The sequence below is a fragment of the Nannospalax galili genome, unplaced genomic scaffold (assembly GCF_000622305.1).
Source record: "Nannospalax galili isolate Female #2095 unplaced genomic scaffold, S.galili_v1.0 scaffold482, whole genome shotgun sequence".
Lineage (NCBI taxonomy): Eukaryota > Metazoa > Chordata > Mammalia > Rodentia > Spalacidae > Nannospalax > Nannospalax galili.
The window spans coordinates 656407-678961 of NW_008347521.1; the positions used below are offsets into that span (position 1 = coordinate 656407).

A 22555-nucleotide genomic window follows, 5' to 3' on the forward strand; every position below is an offset into this window, starting at 1 on the left:
GCTAACAACCATTTGTGACTCCAGTTCCAGGGAATTCAATGCCCTCTCCTGGCCTCTGTGGGAGCATGTGGTACACATACACACATGTGGGCAAAAGACTCATACACTTAAAACAAAAACATGACAAGCCCTCCTCTCCTTAGGCTCCCATCATCCTATCCCACACTGCCCAACAGAGCGAGGAATCTGAGCCTCAGCCAGCTCTTGCTACTACTCAGCATACTGAGGCTGGCCTGTTTACTGACTTGGCCAGTTTTTCAAAGTTCCAGTGGCAATTTCCAAAGAGTCTGTGTTTCTCATAAAGAAGAGGCCCACATATTCCAAAACAGCCGAAACCAGCTCACCCATTTATTTGACTGAGAACATTAAGAAGGTCAACAAAATTAAACAATCTTTAATAAAATTCCTATAGAAAACTCAAGTCACAGGGCAAGTACTCAGTTGTCTGTCCCATGTCACTGAGGATAGGGCTCCTAAATTTTCTTTGGAGAATAAGCAGTAGTTTCGCTGGATCTTGCCAGTACTCGGTATATGTGCTGCGAAAGCATGCACTTTGCCAGTCCTCAGAAAAGCATTCATTTACACATTCAAACCAGTAGCTCCTATTGCACATATAAACATCCGTCACCTAGCACCCTGACTGTATGGTACCTCAACAAATAAATTAAAGATTTCCATGTGGCATGAAACCATTTCAATTTGAACTAATACCATTGAAAAATCACATTATTATAAGTTTTAATAAATACAGTAAGAACAGCTGGCATATTACTAAAATACTGAAATTTAAGTTTGGAATTTATTCCATAAATAGATTTCTTTTCATTTGCTTGCTTTCTTGGATACATTTGCTCAAGTATTATGTTCTATGAAATAAACACCTTCATAGCTACATATAGAAACTGTATTCATGTGCCTCAATACAGAAGCAGATGGAAGAACTGGATCACACAGTTAACTGAAAATTAAACACAGGCTGGAGAACACCAAAGAAACATCTTTTTATATAGAACTCCCACTACAAATCTTATAAATATATATGCAGCATATCTATATCTATATATATAATATATGTGTGTATATATATTATATATATATATATATATACTATGTTTGCCTCACCAATAGATTTTCAGCAAGTCTGGCTGGAATGACGCTCTTGTTAGATAAATATTAACAAAAGTAGTGAGTTTTCACAGGCTTAAAAGATTTCTTTTGAAAAATAATAAGATCAAAATAATAAATGTAATTTATAGTTTACACAATTTAAAAAGGGAAGGAAGATACCTTTCTCTGAAGCCTCATTTGGAAAGTAAGATCAGCTCCCAGCCCCCAAATTTAGGTAAGTTGTTGGCTGAGTGGCAACACTTGGTCAAAACACTGAAAAGAAGTATTTACACCTTTCTGGTAAAGTACCAAATACTAAAGGAAAAAAGATACCAAACAATCCCTAGTAGCATTCCTTGGAGTGCAAAGTCAGCAAGAAAGGATTCTCCATGCTGTGGACAGTGTTCATAGTGAGTCCTGGAAGCATTCAAAAAGCAGAGGGTGGGCATCAGGGTGGTTCAGAGTCGGCTCTGTGGGATGCTTTGTTCTTAATTTAACTGAGTCTCAGGATTTCATTCCCTTTACATTTCTGGCAGGGTCATGTTCAATTTAGTGCAAGTGCAAAATGAAAAGGAAACAGGCTAACACGTATGTTAGGAGCCAAGGCTGATCGTTAGGATCTGTAGTCTTTCCGAACTGTGTGAGCCATCCAGTTCACTTTAGTAGTCCAGCTTTCCCTGAGTGCCTCATCAAATTTTTGCTTAAATTGTTTGAGCGCTTCTTCTTCACTCTTTCCTAAGGCAAGAGAGTCCTAAAAAAGAGGAAAAAAATCTTAACTTCACGCACGCATGGTAGAGATAAGCAAACATCATAATCTACAAGAGGCTGGTGTGGCCAGGCTCCCCATCCATGAGACATGGTGCCACATCTTAATGTCACTTGCAGGACACAGAACGAACATGAAGGCAGCATGACAATATGGCCCTATCAGAGGGTTTTTGAGGCTGAAATTAATTTACAACTATTGCAAGACACTCAGCAGCTTTTTTTTTTTTTTTTGGTCTTTTCTTTGAGACAGGGTCTCCCTACTATAGCCCAGCTGTCCTGGAACTCACTAGGTAGACCGGGCTGGCCTCATAAAGGTCCACCTGCCTCTGACTCCCAAGTGCTGGGATTAAGGGCATGTGTCACCACCTGGCCTCAGTTGCTTTTCTAATAAGATGATCTGAGGTCCACTAACACTCCAAGTTAAAGGGCAGGCTGGTGAAAATCAAGGTGACAACCAGCTGCTAACCCAGTGTGTGGAAGGTCAACAGCCCAGTACCAGTCTTCTTCATGCCCCTTCGACTGTGGGGAAAAAAAAACCACCTGAGTTACAAACTCCTTTTAAAACTGCTCCTTTATGTGAACTTTACATATTTGTTTTCCTTTTGGCTAAAAGTCATCTCAGAAGAAATGACTTTGCTTCACTCCATTTGGATGTTTTATTTTTTAAATTTTATTTTATTGTTTTCTGGTCTTTTTGAGACAGGGTCTCCCTGTAGCCCCAGCTGTCCTGGAACTCACTATGTAGACCAGCTTGGCCTTGAACTCACAGAAATCTGCCTGCCTCTGCCTCCCAAGTGCTGGGATTAAAGGCATGCACCACCACACCCGGATATTTTTTATTTTATGTGTATGCATGTATTGCCTGCATGTAGGTAAGTGCAGAAGAGGCTGTCGGATCCCCTGGAACTGGAGTTACAGACAGTGGTTAGCTGCCATGTGGGTGCTGGGATTCAAACCCGGGTCTTCTGCAAGAACAACCAGTGTTCTTAACCCCTGAGCCATCTCTCTAGCCCCTAGATGTTTCATTTTTAAAAATTTAAAAAGACAGTTGACGACTGACTTCTCTGAGGCCTTCTTCATAAAATTTTTAAAATATTGTGTATGTGTGTATGTTCACATGTATGTGGAGGTCAGAGGACAACTTCTAGGAACTGGTTTTCTCCCTCTGCTGTGCGTATTCTGGGGACTGAATTCAGGTCATGAGACCTGGCGGCAGGTGTCCTTACCAGCAAGAGTCATCTTGCCAAACTCTTTAGGGCATTTTGAATGGAGCTCTAAATGAGTGAGTTCTGTGCCCACTAAGACCAACACACAAAGAAAAGAGGTTTATACCTTAAGATACTGTATATCTTTGACTGATGTGAGCTCGGGAAGCCCTGCAGTCAACATCAGTGCAAACAGGGTAATGAAGAGATTCCCATGCCTTCGTAAAATCAGATATGCATCTTCACAGCACTGGCGAAATCTTTAGTTGCCGCAGCAAGCCACATGAGGGTAGTGTCAGTGGGAGGTGGGATAGTTCACAAAAGAAAACAAGACATCTTTAGACTTTCTTTTACAACTACAGCCTTTTACAACCCTTACTGAACTAAGGGTTCATTTTGCACATACGCTTCTTTGAAGCTAGTCCCAAGACTAAAATTTATATAAACTAATCAGGCTCTCTAAAATCACATGTATCTTTTTTTTTCGGTCTTTTTGAGACAGGGTCTCCCTGTAGCCCCAGCTGTTCTGGAACTCAGGCTGGACTTGAACTCACAGAGATCCACCTGCCTCTGCCTCCTAAGTGCTGATGTATCTTTTTTTAAAAACAAAATTAAGTTAAAATTTATGGTAACAGGTAATGCAATGATCTAGGCTTTTTACTTTCCATAAGACATGAGAACATTAAGAAGTGAGTGAGAGTCCCTGGCCATGTCTGAGCATCCTTCAGGGCTCTATCTTCAGTTTCACAACACCAAGCTGATTCTTTTGCACTGTTCCTCCATGCCATTTTGCTTTCCCTCTTTCTTTCTCCTTTTACAGATGATAACGTCACAAAGTTCCATCCAATTTGATCCTTTATGCCTAAGAGAAAACTAGCCACACAGAACTACAAATGCCAGTATCATTTTTAAGCACATATTTTGTCCATGTGATACGTATCTCTATTTATCATCTAATTACTTTTGTCCAGATTTTTTTTTTTTTTTTGCCTTTTTTGAGACAGGGTCTCCTTGTAGCCCCAGCTGTCCTGGACACTATGTAGACTAGGCTCACAAAGATCTGCCTGCCTCTGCCTCCCAAGGGCTGAGATTAAAAGCGTGTGCCACCACGCCCGGCCCAGATTAAAATTTTTTAAAAACATTTATTTATTTTGTATGTGTCTGTGGGGAGGGATGGAGAGGACAACCTGAGGGGGTCAGTTTCTCTCTTTACGCCACATGGGTTCCAGGATCAAACTTAGATACTAAGGCTTGGCAGCAAGTGCCTTTACCAGATGAACCATCTCTTCAGCCCGTTTTGCCCATATTTTGAGATAAAGAAACAAAACGAAGAAGACAAGTACAATACTTGGGGATATACAGGTGACAATGTGCTTTGGGGGCCGGGCTCCCACACTGTCCCCCACACACAAGGACAGTAAAACGCCTGTTCTCCCAGCATCTTACTCCCAGGTGTCTTAGTAGTTTAGGGGATTTTCTGAAACAGGAAGGTGCAATGAAATTGGCAACTTATCTAGAATTTACAGCCTTCTCCCTTTTCTTCCTCCTGAGCATTTCTGAACTGGCACAAGATCTGACAGGTAAATCCCCCCTAGAACCTTCTGTTATCAGAACAAACATTTCCCAGATCCAAATATTCCTTAATTAGTATGATGATTACTGTTAACTCTCAACTTGGTATCACCTAAAATCACCCAGGAGATCAGCATGTCTGTGGGGGGATTATGCTGATTATGTTACTTGAGATGGGCCAAGACTGTGGGTGCTGTCACTCCCTGGCATCAATTCTGCACTATGTAAGCAGAGAAAGGCAGCTGAGCAGCTGTGCAGTTCTCAGCTTCCTGGCTGTGGACACAATGTGACCTGCTCCCTCAAGCTCTTGCTACCATGACTTCTACACCATGATGGACTGTACAATTAAACCCTGAGCCCAGATGAACCCTTTCCCCAAAGTTGTTTTTGTCAGGGTATTTTATCACAGCAACTAGAAAAGAACCTAATACAGTTAGGGAACGCTAGCCAGTCAGTAAGATGAGAAAGTGTCGGACATGCTTTTCCCTGACATGAGGGCAATACTTACCTGCCAAACTTTTCTGTGTTTCCTGTTTTTCCTTGTTGAATGACATGAATGAAGTCATAAGTAAGAATAAAAGGTACTCGCTCCCTTTTAATGCCAAATTTAGATTTGAAATTTCCAAGAATATGTCCAAAGTCTATGTGGAAGAGCTGTAAAACAAATGGAATTTAATTATCCTAATGAGTTTCAAATATTTCTATTTATTATAACCTCTATGGTGTTATACCCCACGTAATCACCCCCAGCCAAGCCATTTACCTATTCACAGCCCACTCAGAATTCTATCCTGTGTACTACTGTAGGGTGTTGAACACCTCTGACCCTCTACTCACTAGATGTAAATAGCATTTTACTTTACCTCTAGTTGGAACAGTTCAAACTATCTCTGCAAATAACAAACATTTCAGGGAAATATTAGCCAAGTTAAGAATTTCTGGTTTAGACATGCTTTGATGGAGCCGTTCAAGAAAAGATGCAAACAAAGTCAAGCAGGTGGCTCATGCCTGTAAATGCCATTACTCAAAAAACTACAGCAGGAACACTGAGAGAGGTTGGGGACCTCTTGGGCAATGACAGCCCTTTTCAAAGAAAAAAAGAAGCCAGGAATGGTGGTGCACATGTTTAATTTCAGCTCTCAAGAGGCAGAGGCACACACATAAACAACAATAACAACAAATAAAGCCTGATAACCTGAGCTCTATCCCTGGGATACATACACAGAAATAAATAAATAAATGTAATTTTTTAAAAAAGAAAACATTTATTCTACCTTGTTTGATTTTAGAATTCAAGGTTAGAGTCATTTATTCCCCTAAATTATATAGGCTAACCTTTGTTTTAAAGTTTCCAATGTAGCTACTGAAATAATCATTCTGATATCTATAGCCTACCATGTCTCTGAAAAGTTTAAAACTTCTTTGTTGCCTAATGAACTGAAATGGTAAAGGGCCTTGGTAAGGGTCTTTTCATTTATTACATGGGAACTTTTATGCTGTTGTGACTGAACTGATCTGCAGCTCTGGGACATGCATTTATATTATTTGTCAAGAGACTGCCTTCCCTTTCTCCTCTCTATTTCTTCTTTCTGGACTCCTATCAGGCTGATCATGTACCTCCCTAGACTGAGTAATGTAATATACATACATAGTCTTTTTTTGAGACAGGGTCTCTCTGTAGCCCCAGCTGGACTGGAACTATGTAGACCGGGTTGTCCTTGAACTCTCAAGAGATTCCCCTGCCTCTGCCTCCAGAGTGCTGAGACTAAAGGCGTTTGCTATCACGCTTGGCTTCTATATCTTTTTAATATTTGACAGATAGATAAGCTACGTTAAGCTAAACTAAGCTAAGCTAAGTACAGTTAAGTCAAGATTTAAATATGGTAGACCATCTCTCTGTTGAAATTACTATTTGCTATAAGGTTGTCATGAGAATCAAAGGTATTGCTACCTATGATACACTTAACAAGTATACCCTGCCACAAGATGCTCACAAATATCCACTGTTCCTATTTGTAAGACTCCTATTTTCCAATTTAAAAAGCAGAATCTGGGCTGGCAAGAAAGCTCAGTAAGCAAAGGTGCTTGCTGCCAAGCCTGGCAACTTAAAGTTGAGATCCCCAGAGTGGAAGGAAAAAAATGACTCCCACAAGGTCCCTCTGGCCTCATACATACTCCCCGCAAAATAAATAAATGAAACTTGAAAAATAAATAAATAAATAAAAACTGCTGAGAGAACAGATTTTAAGCATTCTCATCACAAGAAGAAAAATGTTTAAGGCACCACATATTAGTTAGTTCAAATAAGCCATTCTATAATATATACATGTTTCAAAACAACATGATGTACATGATAAATACATATAATGTCTGTTAATTTAAAAGATCTCTGGTAGCCGGGTGTGGTGGTACATGCCATAAATCCCACCACTCAGGAGTGACAGTATGGTGCCCAGCCTTAATTAGTACATCAGTGACACCACTGCTACACCTATGTCTCAAGGAGCATCGTAGAAGACAGGGTAGAAGGAGCCAGAGGACCAGGATGTCTGCTTCAAAGGAGTGTCTTCTAGACATGACAGAGATGCTACACTAGAAAATGCAAGAATATAGTTGCTGAATAAGACCTGCACAATGACCATACCAGGCAACATCCCAATGTGGATAAAGCGCCACACCCAGATGAAGCGCAAACTACAGACAGTCAACAGTTGCTGAGGGAGAGAGAATTAAGTTTTTTCTCCGGGGATGAGCCCCCTAAATTATCCAATCCCAAGTGGTCAGTCCTAAACACAACTACATATAAGCAACACTAAATGGTCTAGTAAGTATGTGTGTATATATGTAACAATATATAAAAAGACATGTATGTAACAGTAATTATAGAAGAGGTCATGAATTTGAGGGGAAGTAGGTAGAGGACACAAGAGGAGTTGGAAGGGAAAAAGGGTGGCAATTATATAAATACGGTATCTTCATATATGAAATCCTAAAAAAAGGCGAAGGCATATGACCCCAGTCTCATACTCTGAGTAGGATTGGGGTTAGGTGGTAGAAGGAAAAAAGGAGGTGCTGGGTGGGATGTTCTCAGTTACGAGTAGGTTCTGAAAGTCTATTGGTTTAACATCCAAAATATGCAAGCAACTCCGATGACAAAAAATGTGAGAATCAGTAGTCCATTAACAGATATTTTCCATGAAGAACATGACCTCATGTATATTATGCTGATTAGTTATTGAAATTGTATTGTTTAACTGAAATTTACTGGAAAAGTAATCTTGCATTCCTCACTGCAGAAATACACAGAAAATGGTAAATATGTGTAGTGACTATAGTGACCATTTCATATCATATGTGAATATCAAATCATCACATCTGCCTAGATTCTATCAACAAAAGTGAGAAAAGCATCAGTTTAAAAAATTACAGGTGAGGCTGGAGAGATGGCTCAACAGTTAAGAGCGCTAGCAGCTCTTCCAGAGGACCTGGGTTCAATTCCCAGCACTCACATGGCAGCTAACAACTGTCTGTAACTCTAGTTCCAGGGGAACCAGAACCCCTCTTCTGACCTCTGTGGGCACAGCATGACACAGATGCACTTACACACACGCAGGCAATACACTCAGACACATAAAATAAAAATAATAAATGATCTTAGTACAACTTCCACTTTTATTTGGTAGGTTTCCCTTAGCCTCTATCAAGCCTAGTGTCTATGAGTCAGAGGAAGAAACAGTCTTCTAGGTCCTTCTTGAGATATCAATAAAGGGATATGAGCAAATAACTATTCCATATACAAACTGCCAACCATCATTTTTAATCTCTTTCTGTATCTCCACCTTGAACTATGTCCGGTACTCCTAGTTCCTCAGCCTTTCTGAAAGACTGACAGAGCTCTCCACAAAGACTCGGGCTTGCATTTTCTCAGCTCTGCTAGGCCATTGCCACTTCTCCATCTTACCTGCTATCCGCCCTAAATCTGCTGATATTCCCCCTCACTGTGAATTCTCTCCTATCTTTGACTTCTTGGGTTTACATGATTCTTATTGCTGTAGAGGGGATGGGGGTAGGGGGAGTACATACGTCAAAGATTTCAATTTGTAACTAGAAGTCAGAGGGAGTCTTTCTAAGTATGACTACATGGTATAACTCTCAAAACCCAAGCAGAACTACTCACATTTCCAGGGAGGTATAACTTCTGTTTTCCACCTACAGCTACAAATGTATTTCATCCAAGGTATTTCATCTGCCTTACACAATATTAAAAACTTTACAAATAACCTAGTTATTTATAAACAATTCAAAAAGATTAAGCTTTCATTTGAAACTAAGTGCTGCTTCGTAAGTCACCTCTTCTAACCTCCACAGCTAATTCAGAGAGATAATATAGTACCGTTCTCCCTATTCTATATAATCAACTTTGATGTTCTAAAAGAGAAAATGACTCAAAGATGGTTCATCATATTTTTCTAGCATTGGTTATTCTTTTCTTCAGTCAGGGTCTCCCTGTAGCCCCAGCTGGCCTGGAACTCACCATGCAGAACCAGACTGGCCTTGAACTCACAGAGATCCTCCTGCCTCTGTTTCCCAAGTGCTGGGATTATAGGTGTGTATCATGACACCAGGCTAAATACAATTAAAAAAAAATTATTTATTTTTAATTTTATGTGTATATTACCTGCATATATTTAAGTGCACTCGTGTCATGCAATGCCCACAGAGGTCAGAAGAGGGGGTTGGATTCCCCTGGAACTGGAGTTATAGATAGTTGTTAGCTGCCATGTGTGTGCTGGGAATCGAAACCCTGGGTCCTCTGCAAGAGCAGCCAGTGCTCTTAACTGCTGAACCATCTCTCCAGCCCCAAATACAATTCTTATAGTAAAAGAATAGGCTACTTTTAAATAGTATTTTTTTAAATTATTTTTATTTTATGTGTATGAGTGTATTGTCCACATGTATGTAAGTGCACCCATGTCATGCAATGCTCATGGAGGTCAGAAGAGGGTGGCAAATCCCCTGGAAATGCAGTTAAAGACAGTTGTTAGCTGCTATGTGGGTGCAGGGAACCAAACCCAGATCCTCTGCAAGAGCTCTTAACGGCTGAACCATCTCTCTAGTCCCTAAATAGTAGTACTTTTTAAACATTTAAGTAGATGTTCACCGTTAAATTTTAAACAGATCAATACATAAATGGTTCATGAAATGAGAATTGGAAGAAAATGGAAGGAAAAGACAAAAACACGATTTAGCATCACTGTACCTCTCTGACCCTGCTTACCTGGCCAGTTTTCTTCACCATGATGTTATCACTGTGTCTGTCACCAATTCCAAGGACATAAGAAGCTACACAGTAGCCAGCACAGGACAGGGTAAACTCCTCAATTGCTCTGTCTAGATCATCCCTAAACAAGATACATACAGAAGTAATAAAGTTAGTAAGCAATGAATTGTGCCAGGTAAGATCCAGACCACACCTGTTTCCTTTTTTAAAATTTTTGTTTTTTGAGCCGGGCGCAAGCCTTTAATCCCAGCACTTGGGAGGCAGAGGCAGGCAGATCTCTGTGAGTTCAAGGCCAGCCTGGTTTACACAGTGAGTTCCAGGACAGCTGGGGCTACAGGAAGACCCTGTCGCAAAAAGACAAAAAAAAAAAATTATTTTGTTTTTTGGACAGGGTCTCCCTGCAGCCCCAGCTATCCGGAACTCACTATGTTGTCCAGGCTGGCCTCAATCTCACAGAGATCCTCCTGCCTTTACATCTCTAGTGCTGGGAATTAAAGGTGTACACCATGCTCTGTACCTGTTCACTTTTAAATTATGAAAATAAATCACACAATCAAGTTGTCAAAGCTGTATAAGCAAATATCATGCTGGATAGGGAAGACACAGGAGGTGGGAAATGGGGGGAGTGTTGGGCTGGCTTACCTAACCGGGCCTCATTCATTTAAGGTCCTGTGTCCTTGGAGTCATATTTCAGTGAGATTTAAGGTAAGCTTACATGTAGGGTATGGTAAGAAGCCACCATGGTCTTTGCTGAATACGCTTGGAATGGGCAACATTTTACCAGGCTTTATCTTGGTTTTCTGAGACAGGCCTTACTCTACAGTGCAGGCAGACCTTGAACTCATGGCAATTCTCTCCTTTAGCCTCCTGAATGCTGAAGTTACCAGCGTGAGCCACCATACACACAGTGTAGGTAGACCTTGAACTCATGGCAATTCTCTCCTTCAGCCTCCTGAGTACTGAAGTTACCAGTGTGAGCCACTATACATACATACCTGGCTGTTTCTGTCAATTTGATCTCAGATTAGAATTCCAGGTTAGGAGGACACCTTTATCCTCAACAGCACTGCACCAGATGACACTATAACTAAGGTACTGAAGGCCCTTACAGCCCTTTCCAAATAAATAAATAAATAAATAAATAAATAAATAAAAATAAATAAATAAATAAATAAATAAATAAAATAAAATACTATATAATAAAAGGGGGGGAATTATGAGAACTATAAATGAAATGAAATTCTTTTCTTTCAAAGTTTTACCTTTACAATGCAAATTAAGAGGCATCAAGATTAAGGCAACCTGCCTTTACCAGGACTTAGAAGCTAATTTTTATATAACGTTGGAGTGTTATAATGCTAGTATCTACCGTAGTGTTATGAACATGTCCACTGTAACATGTATTATAGTGTGCATTATAGTCTTTCATCCACCCTACCCCCTTTGATGACTCTGGCTACATGCTGAAACCCCATGTATCTCAATTCTAAAGATTCTCATTAGAATGCTCCTTTCCCCTTTAAATTTTCCAGTGGGATTAGGTTATGTGGCTAAACCTGGAACAATGAGAGACAGCCAAGTGCTCAGCTGCCTTGGGTATAAAAGGGAGAGGCCATCTTAAGAAGGAGTGCTTGCTGAATTCAGAGTGAATTCAGAGTGACACCCTTCTGCCCAAGGAAAACATTTTGCTTTGCCAAAATGCTTTGGATTATGTGGTCATTTTCTTGGGACCCCAGACCCATTTCTAACAATCTGAATTCTAACCATTTAAGTAACTGACTTCAACTAGAAGTGAGTAAGATAGACTCCAAAGAGTCAAGGCCTTAAAAAATTTGGAAATAATTCTCACATGCAAGTCTTTGGACAATGTGAATGATGAAATTTAGGTCTGACTTTGAAGTATTTAGCCAAAAATATTTGCAAGGCACTTTCCTTCACTATGAAATTCCTTTATTCCCTATATATTAATGTTGCCCACAACCTAACCATAAATAAGTTATTATTGTTATTGAAGTAGAGTCTCATTTATCCCTCATGTTCTGGAACTACCATAGCACAGGATGACCTTAAGACTTTTGACCTTTCTGCCTCCACCCTTGGAATGCTTAGATTATAGGCATGTACTATCATGCACAGGTTATGTAGTGCTGATGAAACCTGGGACTTTGTGAATATTAGGCAAGCACTCTACCAACTGATCTACATCGCTAGCCCAACAGTTTGGAAAGATCAGACTATACAAACTTATTTACCTCAAACATAAAATGGTAACCTCTTAGAACCTTAAGTTCATATACTCATAAGTTAGGAAGCTGATGCATATAAACAGAAACTTCAATATGCTATTTTTTTATATAACTTAAAAAAATATTATTTTTATTTTATGTGTATGCGTGTATTGCCTGCATGTAGGTAAGTGCAACTGTGTAGTGCAATGCCCTCGGAAGACAGAAGAGGCTGTCAGATCTCTTGGGACTGGAGTTATGGACAGTTGATAGCTGCCATGAGTGCTGGGATTTGAACCTGGGTCTTCTGCAAGAACAACCAATGCTCTTAACCACTGAGCCATCTTTCCAGCCCCTCAATATACTATCTTAAAAATGCTTAACTTCTAGCATATTGAAGGGTTTCTAAATTTTGACATATAGTGCAAGTCAATGCTAGCAATTTTAAGATGTTAAGAATTTCTGTTCTGCAATGAGGCAATAAATACAAGTATTTCCTTTAAGGCAGTGACTATTTCTAGTTGGTGAACAGCTATTTGTTTAGGTACTTATACAGAAAACGATAAAGAGAACCCACTAACCCAGAGTTGTATTCTTTAAGCCAGTTCAGAAGGGCATCTTTGTTGAAGGCTGCTGCGGCAGCTACATTGCTACTGTTCAGCTGAATGTCAGCAATTGTCTCTGAGGTGCTCACAACTTCAATGAGGCCAGAGCGATCTCCTGTTGCTAAACAGCCATAGGGCAGCATCCTGAAAGGAAAAAAAAAAGGTATAAGGAACCATATTTTTCCCTGAGAGAAAAAAATAATTTGCTAAGTTTTTCTTTTGCTTTAAAAAAAAAGTGTTATGGGCTAGAGAGGTGGCTCAGTGGTAAAAAGCACTGACTGATCTTGTAGAGGGCCTGAGTTTGATTCCCAGCACCCACATGGCGGTTAACCACCATCCATAACTCTAGTTCCAGGAGATTCGATGCCCTCTTCTGTCCTTCACAGGCACTGTACAACATGGATGTATTTACATACATGCAGGCATAGGACTCATACACATAAAATAAAAATAACTATCCCTCAAGTCCCAGCTGACCTGAACTATGTAGACCAGGCTGGCCTTGAACTCACAATGATCCACCTGCCTCTGCCTCCCGAGCACTGGGATTAAAGGCGTGTACCACCACGCATGGCTAAAAATAACTATTTTTTTAAAGTTGTATTACTGACAGAAGTTACTCAGTAGTGCCATATAGAAAATATAGGTTATACCCTCTGTTAGAGAATAAAACTCTTGGCCAACATGGAATGAGTTACCAGAGTATTTCAGCTAAATCTATCATTTGTTATATTATTATTCTCATGGAATATTCCTATTTGCCTGTATTGATGGACAGAAGCATATCAGATAAAGAAAAAAATCCTTTAACTCATGAGAAAGAGGATCATTCTTTTTTTTTCAGTCTTTTGGAGACAGGGTTTCTCTGTAGCCCCAGCTGGCCTGAACTTGCTATGTAGACCAGACTGGCCTCCAACTCAGAGATCCACCTGCTTCTGCCTCCCGAGTGCTGGGATTAAAGGCATGGGCCACCATGTCTGGCTAGAGGACCATTCTTTATGAATCACTTAATTGCTTTAATCTTTCTTAAGGCAGCTGTCCTCTTTCAGCTGTTCAGATAACATAACCTTAAGGTCATCTTTGATTCTCCTCATAACCAACATTTATATCAGCTTTAAAATTTATTCAGAACCAGGTATGGAGGTGCATGCCTATAATCCCAGCACCTGAGAGGCTGAGGCAGGACTGAAGTTCATGGTTATCCTAGGCTATGTAGTAAGACTGTGGGTGAAGGATGTGAGGGGAGATGGAGAGAAAAATGAACCCAGAGTCCTACCTTGCTCTAATATCCTACTCCAACTTACTATTAACTTTGACCTCAGTAAGTTTCAATCGTTTAAATTTTATGTGCATGAGTGTTTTGCCTGAATGTATGCATATTCACTCTATGTGTGCAATTCCTATAAAGGTCAGAAGAGGGTGCTGGATCTCCTGGAAATGGAGTTACATAGGGATGTGAGCTACCATGTGGATGATGGGAGCCAAACCTGGGTCCTCTGTAAGAACAGCAAGTGTTCTTAATGACTGAGCCATCTCTCCAGCCCCCTCAATAGTTTTTTAACTGGTTTTCCTGCTTGTAATACCACCAGATCCATTTCAAATGTAGTCTTATCACTCCTCTGGTGGGCATTTCTGCAATGGCTTCTCACCATAGAATGAAATCCAACAGGCCTGCTGTGGCTTGGAATGGTCCTCCTCCATCAACCTTCCTACCTCCATTACTAGTTCCCAGAACTGTCCACCCCCTTGATACTTCTCAGGCCCATCAGGCTGGATATTCAATTGCTCCTTTAAATGTCTTATTCCCTTACCTTTTTGTAGTCTTTACTGAAATGTCAGTATCATTGAGAACTTTGTGGATCATCCAATTAAAATAGCAACACTATCCTTGAAATAGTACTGACTACCCCTCCACTGCTTTATTTTCCTATATATTTCTAAGCTCTATGCACCACTCTATACATGTTACTTATCTATTTCTACCATTAGGATGCAAGTTTATCAGGTAGGAATGTCTCATTCACTGCTGGTAACCTCGGTGCCTAAAAATGTGCCTGACACAAAACAGGCACTGAATAAATATTTTGAATCAATGAACAAATTTAAGAACAAAATTACTATATGATAATTTCCAGTTTTACAAATGAAGGATGTGATTTGTCAAGTCCACATTTAACTAAGCAAAAGGTCTTAAAGTTGTGTGGCTCTAAAACCACCTTTAAAATCTAAGTTTCCAGAGTATGTCATAGACTGCTTCCTCTTTAGTTGTTTGGTGGGGTTTTTTGTTTTGTTTTAGCCCCAGCTAGCCGGAAACTTGCTGTGTAGACCAGGCTGGACTCTATCTCACAGAGATCCACCAACCTATGCCTCCTGAGTGTTGAGATTAGAGGTGTGTGCCAGTGACTGAATAAAGACTTAAACCAATGTGACATTAATAGATATGCATGCTTATTTCTTAATCCTTGAGTTGAAATCTGACTTCTTCAGCTGGATTATAAACTCCTTGAAGACATCGGTCCTGGCTATATGTCAGGGCTTATAGTACGTCAGAGAGGTGGGCCTTGATATTTTCAGTAGTGAGACACTGAGTGGCTTCCAATACCAAAATATTTTAGATTATCAATAATCAACTAAATGGTATCAGTTAAAGTGATCTTCTTAGCCAAATTGAAAGGAGGCATTTTTCTTTGATTCATACTTACCTGATCCTTTGAAAAGTCGATTTTTTTTCAACTCTCTTTTGGCAATCTTAAGAATAATTTCTTTTATGAATTAGCTATTCACAGCCTCTGTCTATTTCTAGGATTTCAAACTTTTTCTGATTTACATGCTATACATATTAACTGATTTATGAATTTAAAAAAAATTATTATTTTTATTTTGTGTGTACGAGTGTATTGCCTGCTTATATGTGAGTGCTGCAGAGGTCAGAAGAGGGCTTCAGATTCCCCTGGAACTGGAGTTAAAGACGGTTCGAAGCCGCCATGTATGTGCAGGTAAACAAACCCATATCCTCTGCAAGAGCAGTCAGTGCTCTTAACCGCTGAGTCATCTCTCCAGCCCTTATATGAGCTTTACATATTAATATTTCCTTGCAAATATTTTTATTGCAAATTATTTTCTCCAATTTTCTAAGAACTTTGTAATAATAAAAATAATTTGGATGGTTGGGCATGGTGGGGTATGCCTTTAGTGTCAGCACTAGGAAGGCAGATGTAGGTGAATCCTTGAGTTCATGGCCAGCTTGGTCTACATAGGGAGTTCCAGGTCAGCCAAGGCTACATAGTAAGACCCAGTCTCAAAAAATAAAAATAAAAATAAAAAATAAAAGCTTAACTTGGCAGCCCATGAGATGGCTGGCTCAGTGGGTACAGGTACTTACCACCAGTCTAGATGCCTGAATTTGATTCCTAGAACCCACATAGACAGTAAGAACTGATGCCTGAAAGTTGTCCTCATGTACACATGCCCAAATACATAAATGGGCCTGGCATGGTGGCACACACCTTTAATCCCAGCACTCCGAAGGCAGAGGCAGGAGGATCTCTGTGAGTTCAAGGTCAGCCTGGTCTACATAGTGAGTTCCAGGACAGCTGGGGCTACAGGGAGACCCTGTCTCGAAAAGACAAAAACAAAACAAAAAACCAAATAACCAACCAAACAAACAAAAACAAGTACATAAATGTACTAAAAAGAAAGAAAAACTCGGGGCTGGCATGTAGTAATGCTTGTAATGCCAGCACTTGGGGGCAGAAGGATCAGAGAAGTTGAAGGCTAGCCCTGACTACACAGCAAGTTCATGAAACACTTTCTCAAAAAGAAAAAGAAGTGGTAACGGAATGAAGTATCATGGAAGATTCAAACAAACATCAGACTAAATACAGGAAATGGGAACAAAGCCGGGCATGATGGCATCTGCCTGTAATTCAGCACTTGAGACATGGTAGAGACAGGAGAATTTGGAGTTCAAAACCATTCTCAGCTACTTAGCGAGTCTGAGGCCAGCTTGGGCTACATAAGACCCTATTTCAAACAAAGTGAAGGACAGAATGTATGGGTTTGATAAATGGTTGGGTGTGTAGCTATGTGGCATTTTGTCAGATGTCAGATGGTGATTCAGAAATAAACAGTTCCAAGATGGGCATGGCAACACCTTTTTTTTCGGGGGGGCGGTTCTTTTTGAGACAGGGTCTCCCTGTAGCCCCAGCTATCCTGGAACTCACTAAACAGAGATCCGCCTGCCTCTGCCTCCCTAGTACTGGGATTAAAGACATGCGCCACCACACCTGGCAAGACTCACTTTTAATACCAGCACTCAGGAGGCACAGGCAGAGGCAGGCAGATCTCTGAATTTGAGGCCAGCCTGGTCTACATAGCAAGTTCCAGGCCAGCTGGGGCTACAGGGAGATCCTGTCTCAAAAAGACCCCCTCCCCCCAAAATAATTCTTACTCTCACTAAGCTTATCAAGCACAAAGGTCCAAGGAAATGTCATCAAGAGTTAAGAAAGACAACCTCCTTGGTAGAAAGGCCCAGGGGGATGGCTCAGCAGTTGCTTGGTTGCTCTTTTTTGTTGTTTTTTTGATAGGGCCGCCTTAGTCACAAGCCCACCTGAAAGTCATGATGTGTACCAGGGTAGTTCGATCAGAGAGAGATCCATCTACCTGCCTCTGCCTCCCTGAGGGCTAGGATTAAAGACGCAAGCCACCACCCCAGGTGTGCTTGGTTGCTCTTATAGAAGACCAGCAGAGTCCAGTTCCCAGTGATCCCTAACTGCCTGTAACTGCAGCTCTGGGGTATCTGAATCCCTCTTTTGGCCTCTGTAGGCATCTGCATACATGCATGTACCCATACAAACACATATAATTAAAAATAAAAAGACCTCTGCAGAACAGGGTGATAGTTCCAAGGGTAAGAGTGCTTGCTATGCAAGCTTGTGGACCTCAGATGGATACCACTATCCACACAAAAAGCTGGATATGGCCACACATGTGCTTGTAAGCACTGTGGAGAGGCAGAGAAGGCAGTGGGATCACCTGGTGTTTTCTGGCCCACAGCCTAGCTCTAAGCTCAATGAAAGAGACTGTGTCAAGTAAGTAGGGTAGAAAGCAATGGGGCAGGACACTTGACTTTCTCTGGTCTCTTCATGGGCATGCACACCTGCATCCACGCACATACACCTACACATACCACACCACTGTTCCAGGCCTGTATGTGCTGCAAAGTAAGTTCAAGGTCAACCTAGGCAACTTAGAGAAGCCCTATCTTTAACTAAAGCTGAGATGAGAGAGACGCAGACCTCTTGGAGGAAGAAGGGTAGGAAGGCCAGAAAAAAGTACAAGGCAGAGTGGAAGAGCAGTGAGGAAAAGCCAGTGCATGTTGGAGAGACTGAGAGACTGGCCATGTAAGATGTTATAACCGTCAGATAAAAAAGGGGGGACTCTGTGTGGGGCGTGGTGGTGCACGCCTCTAATCCCAGCAGAGGCAGAGGCAGGTGGATCTCAGTGAGTTAAGGCCAGCCTGGTCTACATAGTGAGTTCCAGAGAGACTCTGTCTTAAAAATGCCAAAAAATAAAGGAGCTTCATTGGTTTCTAAAATTTCTTCCAAAGACAAACTCTATTATATTATGTTCCTTTAATGAGAACAGAATTGTGAAATTACGTTCTGGAAGACTGATATACTAATGAATTGTTTTACATCTACATTATTAATTTATTTCTCCTTTCAAAGTAAGAAAGGCAACTAAGGAGGATTAATGTTTTTACTAACCCCTGGACTTATCGTGACACAATGTGGGTACAGCAAACACCATCGGGTTAAAGTGCCCTGTTTCACTTTCCTGCATCTCCTGCATCCCACTTACAGCCAAAGTGGGCACAAGTCCAACAACTTCCTCTTTAAAAGTAAACAACGATGAAAGCATTTGGTGCCTTGAGGATAGAATGTTAACAATGGGAAGGGAAAAAACATCCTTGTCAGAGAGACAGCATGACAGAAGTCAAGCTGGGGACAAATGCTTAGAGCCCTGATCAGTTATCTTATCTAGGCTTCTTTTGTACAGAATTTCTATGGTCTTTATGAAGGATACACGACAATACTTTTAATAATGTTCACCTTCCTTTCTCACATTCTGACCTAAGAAGCAATGTTACTTTTCATGGGAAAATAAGAATTTTAGAATGAGATACATTCTACTGAAGGGATGATAGCAGTCCTATATCCTCCCTCTGCCACGCTGATCCAAGTCTGAGTCAAAGGAGAACATATAAATCCTCCTTTACCTCACATATTTCTTTTCATTCTTCCTTCACCCTGAGTCTGCCAAAACCAGTATCATTAAACACCTTATATATAACTTTAGCAGAGGTCTTTTAAAATGGGGAAATCCTATCAGTGAAATTCAGGCACAAAATTGATTAAAAACAAGTGTCAAATTTATTGACATATACCATAGGGGCAAGGGGACCCAAAGGACTGTCAAGTCTACCAAATGCCAGATAGATTTCCATGCTGACAACCTTTTAGATTTGACAGAAAAGGCTGACTGACTGCTACTATTCATTAAACAAAGAAGACAAGAGGTGTCAACATATTTATGCCTCAGAATGTTCTAATTTGACATGAAAGATACCAGAGTTTTATGAGACACCAGGGAAACATTTAAATGAGCAATATGTATTTTCATTAATGGAAACATGGCATTGTTACAAGCACTAAAATAGCAGTGTGTGAAAGGTACCCAAATATTTGAGGATGAACTGTAAGGAGTGTATGCTGCATGACCCGGGCTGACCTGAACAGCTGTCCAAAAGAAAAACAGCAGGACCACTGAAGCAAAGATATTTATAGAAATGGTAAAAAAGGTTTGCTAAGGAAAAGAGAGGAGTTTAGAAGAACTCAAAAAAGAATTAGAGCCCTTCAATTAAAAAAAAGAACAAACAAAAACATGGGGTCAGAGGACAGAAAGTCCAAAGATCCACTGGACATCCAAGTTCCTTTTTCACGTCAGGGACACATTTCCCACCAGATAGCAACCAAGTATATTTCTAGCAATCCTCCCAGAACTGATACCCCTTTCCCTTTATCTGAGGTCACAACGAAGTTTACTGATGCTAAATCGGTTTTAACTTTGGATACAACAGATAAAATCAAAACTAAGAGAAAATAACTGAGTTAGGGCTTTAAATTAGGTTGAAGAGCCTAAGAAAGCTGTAGTCTTCAGCTTAGGCTTTCTTGACTCAGCAAGGTCCATCATACCAATTGAACCCACTGTTAGCAAAGATCAGTTAGTCTATGTGATAACTTTGGAAAGAACAAATAAGCTAACAAGCTTGAGCCTGACGTTCCTTTTGTTTTAACATCCAATCAGTAAAAATCTTCCTACAGTTTCTTTTATATATAAGAGAAATCAGTAAACTTTTAGGTTGGGCTAGATAGTATTTTTAGGTACTTGTAGATAAACTGTAACTGCTGTCACTAACAGTAATGTAAAGAAACGATTGTGTTGGGCATGGTGGCGCACGCCTTTAATCCTAGCACTCAGGAGGCAGAGGCAGGTAGATCTCTGTGAGTTCAAGGCCAGCCTGGTCTACATAGTGAGTTCCAGGACAGCTGGGGCTACAGGGAGACCCTGTCTCAAAAAGACCAAAAAAAAGAAATGATTGTGTGCCAATAAGATTTTATTACAAAACTCGGTACAGCAGGTCCTACTGAGGTCATGGTTCTCGAGCACAGGGTTCCTTACTGTGATCGTAAACACTGACTGTCCACTTGACTGGATTAAGAAACACCTAGGGCATTAATATGGTGCATCTTTGGTCGTGTCTGTGAGGGTGTTGACAGAAAAGACTAACTGAAGGGGAAGTTATACCCTGAATGTGGGCAGCACTATCCCACCTATGGTCCTGGAGAAAGCCCAAGTGCTGGCCTTCCTTTTCTCTCTGCTTTCCAGTCTGTGGAGATGTGAGCAAGCAGTCTCTGGTTGCCAAGGAGAGAGTTGGTCTTGTCCCCAGTGCCTTCCCCACAGTGACAGAATGATATCTCCTGATCCATGAGCCAAAATAAGCTTTTCTTCCTTAAGTTACTTTTTATTTATTATTGGGGAAAACTGAAAGTGTTCCAGTAGAATCTGCAAATAAAGCCCCTCTTCCAAAACAAGAAGCTGGCAAGATGTCTCTGTGTGCCACCAAGTCTGACAACCTGAGTTCCATCCCTAAGACCCACATGGTAGAGATGAATGATTCCTGCAAGGTGTCTTCTGAGCCCCACACATGCACCATGCAGCGAATATGCATGAGTGTACACACACAAATACACACTTTACAAAATCCCCCACAAAAATGGAGAATTCGATATTTTGAACACCATTATATATTTGTTTAAACTTTTTTTTATTATCTTTATTTTATGTGTTTGAACATACTGTCTGAATGTATATAAGTGTACCCATGTTGTACAATGCCCATGGAAGTCAGAAGAGGACTTTAGATCCCCTGGAACTGGAGTTACAGATGGTTGTTAGCCACTATGTGGGTGCTGGGAACTGAACCCCAGTTCTCTGAAAAGGCAGCCAGTGCTCTTAAGCAATGAGTCATCTCTCTTGTTTGCTGTTTTGAGACAGGATCTCTGTAAGCTGGTCTAGAACTCGAAATATAGACTAGGCTGGCCTAGATGAGATCCGCCTGCCTCCCCTCTCAGGTGCAGGGACTAAAAGTGTATACTGCCACACCTAGCAAGCACCATTATATTTTGACAAAGAGTTACTAGACATGTCTAACCACATTGTTTTCTCATGTTGATAGACTGGTAAAGTAATAGAAAGGCACTGACATAGACAACTGACATTGGCAATCATGGACTTGAATCTGCAGCTGCTACTTGCTATTTTTGTAATCTGTGGTGTTTTTTGGTCTCTCTTTTTCTTTTCTTTTCTTTCTTTTTTTTTTTTTTTTTTTTTTTTTTTTTGGTCTTTTTGAGACAGGGTCTCCCTGTAGCCCCAACTGTCCTGGAACTCACTATGTAGACCAGGCTGGCCTTGAACTCACAGAGATCTGCCTGCCTCTGCCTCCCGAGTGCTGGGATTAAAGGCATGCACCACCATGCATAATCTTTGTTTTAAAACCACTTCCATCCTAATTTTTCTCACATGCTAAACAAGAGTAATACAACTCACAAAGCTGTAAGGTTCGTATCAAATCACACATGTAGAAAAATCTAACACTGTGCCTGCTTTGGTCACTGCATACCAATTATTTCAATTTTTTTTTTTTTAAGTTCAACAAGGGGGCTAGAGAGATGGTTCAGTGGTTAAGAATATTGGCTGCTCTTGCAGAGGACTCAGGTTCAGTTCCCAGCACCCACATGGCAGCTAACAACTGTCCATAACCTTCAGTTCCAGGGGATCCAACACCCATTTCTGACCTCCATGGGCAGTGCATGGTGGAAGTGCACTTACATACATGTAGGCAATACATTCATACACACAAAATAAAAAATATTTTTAAAAAGTTCAACAGGGGGTGGTAACACACTGCTATAATCCCAGGATTTGGGAGTCTAAGGCAGAGGATTGTGAATTCAAAACCATCTTTGGCTACATATAGTGGGTTGTGGGCCAAATAGGAGTATATAGTGAGACTCTGTCTCAAAAAAACAAAAAACAACAACAAAAAGAAACAGTCAGCTGGGCGTGGTGGCACATGCCTTTAGTCCCAGCACTTGGGAGGCAGAGGCAGGCAGATCATGTGAGTTCGAGGCCAGCCTAGTCTACATAGCGAGTTCCAGGCCAGCTGGG

At 40.7% G+C, this 22555-nt stretch overlaps 1 protein-coding gene across 4 annotated transcripts in view; it reads right to left on the reverse strand.

Moving 5' to 3' along the window:
* Nucleotides 1-302: 302 nt before the first annotated feature.
* Pik3cb (phosphatidylinositol-4,5-bisphosphate 3-kinase catalytic subunit beta) overlaps nucleotides 303-22555 on the reverse strand; it is a 171177-nt gene continuing 148924 nt past the window's right edge. For 3 of the 4 annotated variants that reach the window (XM_008844110.3, XM_029568811.1, XM_029568813.1), the window contains 5 exons: nucleotides 12740-12907; nucleotides 9931-10054; nucleotides 5161-5306; nucleotides 3208-3340; nucleotides 1429-1858 (listed from right to left, as the gene is read on the reverse strand). In XM_008844110.3, coding sequence (XP_008842332.1) covers nucleotides 1721-1858; nucleotides 3208-3340; nucleotides 5161-5306; nucleotides 9931-10054; nucleotides 12740-12907 — 709 coding nt within the window. In that variant the 3' untranslated portion in view covers nucleotides 1429-1720. Of the gene's footprint in view, nucleotides 1859-3207; nucleotides 3341-5160; nucleotides 5307-9930; nucleotides 10055-12739; nucleotides 12908-22555 lie in introns of all 4 variants that reach the window. The other variant, XM_029568812.1, reaches the window with a different exon arrangement.